The 4,898-nt window shown below is 61.6% G+C and overlaps 1 protein-coding gene across 1 annotated transcript; it reads left to right on the top strand.

The window, feature by feature from the left end:
* The first annotated feature begins 660 nt into the window (after nt 1-660).
* LOC149271109 (programmed cell death protein 4-like) lies at nt 661-4,546 on the top strand. The gene is made up of 10 exons (XM_089507619.1): nt 661-910; nt 1,129-1,226; nt 1,397-1,510; nt 2,507-2,728; nt 2,938-3,035; nt 3,115-3,229; nt 3,677-3,784; nt 3,872-3,982; nt 4,055-4,194; nt 4,495-4,546. Exons 1-10 carry the CDS (start codon nt 661-663, stop codon nt 4,544-4,546), a joined length of 1,308 nt encoding a protein of 435 aa, XP_089363745.1.
* The last annotated feature ends 352 nt before the right edge of the window (nt 4,547-4,898 follow it).

Raw genomic sequence — 4,898 nt, 5'->3', positions numbered from 1 at the left:
GTGTGTGTGCGCAGGGAGCGTGGGGTGTAGGTAGCGTGTTGTGTGTGTGTGCGCGCAGGGAGCGTGGGGTGTAGGTAGCGTGTTGTTTGTGTGTGTGTGCGCAGGGAGCGTGGGGTGCAGGTAGCGTGTTGTGTGTGTGCGCAGGGAGCGTGGGGTGTAGGTAGCGTGTTGTGTGTGCGCATGGAGCATGGTGTGTGTAGGTAGCGTGTTGTGTGTGCGCAGGGAGCGTGGTCTGTAGGTAGCATGTTGTGTGCGCGCATGGAGCGTGGTGTGTAGGTAGCGTGTTGTGTGTGCGCATGGAGCATGGTGTGTAGGTAGCGTGTTGTGTGTGCGCAGGGAGCGTGGTGTGTAGGTAGCATGTTGTGTGTGTGTGTGTGCGTGTGTGCAGGGAGGGTGGGGTGTAGGTAGCGTGTTGTATGTGCGCAGGGAGTGCGGGCACCGTATGCCTCCAGAAACAAACACCCCCTCCGGTTAACCCTTCACACACAGCATATGGCTGCGGATTAACCCTTTCTCTCACCATATGGTGTCTAGACCCCTCCCCCACTGCTTTATGTACTCTGTTATTAGAGTGTGAGCTCTGTGAGACGGTCACGGAGGCTGTGATTGGTGGCGGCATTAACCTGTTGTTTGCAGGGTCCGATGTCCGCCTCGGCCGGGATGGGTCCAGGTGAAGCTGAGGCGTTGGACGGGGAGGAGATGAGTGAGGAGGAGGTGTCGCGGGACTGGACTCCGCAGGAGAAGGCGCTCCACGAAGCTCGAGTGAAGGCCAAGGCAAAGTACAGGGTCCGGCGGACCTCGTCCCGCGACTCCGAGAGCTCAGAGACCCCCACTGACATTCCCACCCCGCAGGGGAAGGGCCATGACCGCAAATCGCGCATGGGCAAGGGGAGAGGACTGCCCAAGAAAGGTGAGGCAACCACGAGCATTAGGAAGTGGAGCAAGTGGGTACTGTGGGAGGGGGAGCGCGCTGTAGATTGGGGTGACTCGGGGAGGGGGGCTGTAGATTGGGGTGACTCAGGGAGGGGGGCTGTAGATTGGGGTGACTCGGGGAGGGGGGCTGTAGATTGGGGTGACTCGGGGAGGGGGGCTGTAGATCGGGGTATCATCATTTTTCACCCCCTGCAGGTGGTGCTGGAGGTAAGGGCGTGTGGGGAGCACCGGGGCAGGTGTACTCTTACCAGGAGCCAGATGCCCACGACCCCAATTACGACGAATCTGCGCAGGTGAGGAGTGTGAGGGAAGCCAGCCTGTAGCGTGTGACATCATGTCTTCACACGCGTGTTCTGTGTACACAGCCTGTAGCGCGTGACATCATGTCTTCACACGCGTGTTCTGTGTACACAGCCTGTAGAGCGTGACATCATGTCTTCACACGCGTGTTCTGTGTACACAGGGGAACACCGTGTATCAGAAGGTGGTCCCTGAGCTCGACGAGGCCGGGTTACAGACGGCGGTGCAGCCAATGGTGCAGGAGTACTTCGAGCACGGGGACACAGGAGAGGTCGTAGTGAGTACCCACTGACGCCTGAAGAGAGGGGCCCGAGGGGCCCGGCGTCGTGGGGGGGTGAGGGGCCCGGCGTCGTGGGGGGGTGAGGGGCCCGGCGTCGTGGGGGGGTGAGGGGCCCGGCGTCGTGGGGGGGTGAGGGGCCCGGCGTCGTGGGGGGGTGAGGGGCCCGGGACCGCAGGGGGCTATATTTGCTGATGTTTCTATATGTAGTTCCCCTGACATAAAACACAAGTTCGCAGTGAATTTGCGCCCCCCCCCCAGTGCAGACGTTTGCGCCCCTCCCCCCCCAGTGCGGACGTTTGCGCCCCCCCCCCCCAGTGCGGACGTTTGCGCCCTCCCCCCCCAGTGCGGACGTTTGCGCCCTCCCCCCCCAGTGCGGACGTTTGCGCCCTCCCCCCCAGTGCGGACGTTTGCGCCCCCCCCCCAGTGCGGACGTTTGCGCCCCCCCCCCAGTGCGGACGTTTGCGCCCCCCCCCCCCAGTGCGGACGTTTGCGCCCCCCCCCCCCAGTGCGGACGTTTGCGCCCCCCCCCCCAGTGCGGACGTTTGCGCCCCCCCCCCCCAGTGCGGACGTTTGCGCCCCCCCCCCCCAGTGCGGACGTTTGCGCCCCCCCCCCAGTGCGGACGTTTGCGCCCCCCCCCCAGTGCGGACGTTTGCGCCCCCCCCCCCAGTGCGGACGTTTGCGCCCCCCCCCCCAGTGCGGACGTTTGCGCCCCCCCCCCCAGTGCGGACGTTTGCGCCCCCCCCCCAGTGCGGACGTTTGCGCCCCCCCCCCCCAGTGCGGACGTTTGCGCCCCCCCCCCCAGTGCGGACGTTTGCGCCCCCCCCCCCAGTGCGGACGTTTGCGCCCCCCCCCCCAGTGCGGACGTTTGCGCCCCCCCCCCCAGTGCGGACGTTTGCGCCCCCCCCCAGTGCGGACGTTTGCGCCCCCCCCCCCCCAGTGCAGACGTTTGCGCCCCCCCCAGTGCAGACGTTTGCCCTGTCTCTGCCGTGCAGGCTTTGCTGAACGAGCTAAATTTGGGGAGTCAGTCGCCGGGGGTCCCCCGCCTGGCCGTCTCGCTTGCCTTGGAAGGAAAGGCCAGTCACCGTGAGCTCGCCTCCCGCCTCCTCTCCGACCTGGTGGGGAAAGTGCTGTCCGAGGAGGACATCGCCCGAGCCTTCGACAGGATGCTGTCTGAGCTGCCAGATCTCATACTGGACACTCCGGAGGCTCCACAGGTAAGCGCAGGGGCCCGCCTATGGCGGGGCGACAAAGAAGAGAGCTATGGAATATGCAGCCTGCCCCTCCCACTTCTGGGCCACACAGAAGGGAGCTGTGGAATATGCAGCATGCCCCTCCCACTTTAGGGCCACAGAGACATACTTTCTGGAGATGGGACAGCCGCATGCTCACCGCAGGTTATACTTGCTGCTGCTCTGTATTGCAGATGCTGGGGCAGTTCATTGCCCGTGCGGTTGCAGATCACGCTCTTCCACTAGACTTCCTGGCCCGATACAAAGGCCGAGTGGACTGTGAACATGCGCGGTATGTGCCCATGCAGTGATGCCCGTCTGTTTGGCGCTGCGTAGCGCGCCCCCCCCTCTCATCTCTGTCTCTGCCGCAGAGCTGCTCTGGACCGCGCCGCCGTGCTACTGAGAATCAAGCGGGAGATCATCCGTCTGGACAACGTGTGGGGTGTGGGGGGCGGCCAGCGGCCCGTCAAACATCTCATCAAAGAGGTAACGAGAGACTCCTCCGTACCCCGGGGGACATGTCAGGCGCTCGGAGTGATGGTCTAGACATGGCGGTATTTGTAGGAAGGGGGTGCAGATAGCCCCCTGATTATTATACCGCAGATACCCCCAGAGTGGTGCTGGGTACAGCAGGGGAGCGAAAACCGCTTGTGGGACCCCACTTCTGCCACGTGAGAACTGCGGTGTTTGGTTCTCCTTGACGAGGTGGTTGGAGACGCCTCCAGAGTATGTTCCACCGGGGTATACATCAGAGGATTGCTTCCCCTCCAGGGTGGCAAACACATATCTCCAGCTACGCGTCTTCCCGGCTGAGTGTTGGGACATGAATACAGCACTGATCCTGAAACACGCTCCACGCATGGCACACGCCATAAAGTTTTGAGGGTCTCACCCCCGGTGTGCGTGACTGTAAGGCTGTGTGTCTCCACGCAGATGAACCTGCTCCTGCAGGAGTTCCTGATCTCGGGGCAGGTATCGGAGGCCGAACGCTGCCTACGGGAGCTGGAGGTTCCGCATTTCCATCACGAGCTTGTCTATGAGGTAATATTGAAACGACCAAAAACGGGGTCAGGCGGGGGGGGGAGTTTGCGAGCCACATGATGCCCTCCATTTTATTCTCTTCCACAGGCTGTGGTGCTGGTTCTGGAGGGGTCGGCGGAGGGCCACGTCCTCATGGCGGTGAAGCTGTTGAAGTCTCTGTGGGAGAGCGGTCTCATTACCCTGGACCAGATGAACAGGGTAACATTGAGTGTTGTATGTAGATTGCGTGTTCCATCAGGCATGTTCTGACACCATGTGGTGTCTGCGCAGGGTTTCCAGCGCGTCTATGAAGAGCTCCCTGATCTGAGTCTGGACGTGCCGCACGCCCACAGCGTGATGGAGAAACTGGTGGATCTGTGTTATAAGGAGGGGGTCATCACCCAGCAGCTGAGGGACCAGTGCCCTGCCAGGTGCGTGAGGCTGTCGGGAAGTCACGCATGTAACGCGCTGTGTACGTGTTGCATCAGGTTCACGTGGCAGGGGTAACTGATGCGATCGCCAGGACATAGCCGGCTCTTGGCATCCCTGCTTTGTGTTTATGACTCACACCCGGTATCAGAGCTGCCCTGATGGGGCAAATTTTCCAGCAAACAGACGTCAGCTGACGGGGCACCAGAGGCTGCTGAGTGTCGGTGGAGCATCCGCCATGCGGTGGGCTCCAGCCATGAGGCTGATGGTATCTGATTGGCTTTTTTTTCTCTCTTTTGTAGGGGCCGGAAGCGTTTTGTAAGCGAGGGAGATGGTGGGTGCATCAAAGAGTGATGGGAGTGATTGGACTTCTTCATGCAGCAGCCCTGGAGTAACAGCGGGGGGGGGGTGACAATCTACTCAAAATAAACAGAAAGCCTCCGCATTGAGCCTGAGATTTATTTCTATAACCCCTTGTCTGCCGACCCCTGCAACGGACCCCACGTGGGGAGAAAGCGGACAGCCTCTATGCAGGTGGCATACGAGGGATAAGACTGAGCTGCCCCCCACAAGGAGCCCTGGTGTGCTTCCTGCAGCTGGTAATGGCCCCCAACTTGTGAGGAAGCAGTTTAAGTAGTACCAGGTTACGGGCCCTGTCTGCACAAGGAGGCCAAAGGGGTAGCGGGTATCTTAAAGGGAAGGACTA

The sequence above is a fragment of the Sceloporus occidentalis genome, unplaced genomic scaffold (genome assembly GCF_023333645.1).
Source record: "Sceloporus occidentalis isolate IW3139 unplaced genomic scaffold, rSceOcc1.0.p SCAF_564, whole genome shotgun sequence".
Lineage (NCBI taxonomy): Eukaryota > Metazoa > Chordata > Lepidosauria > Squamata > Phrynosomatidae > Sceloporus > Sceloporus occidentalis.
Note: the sequence above shows the minus strand (reverse complement) of the source record. Positions and strands in the feature narration are given on the sequence as shown.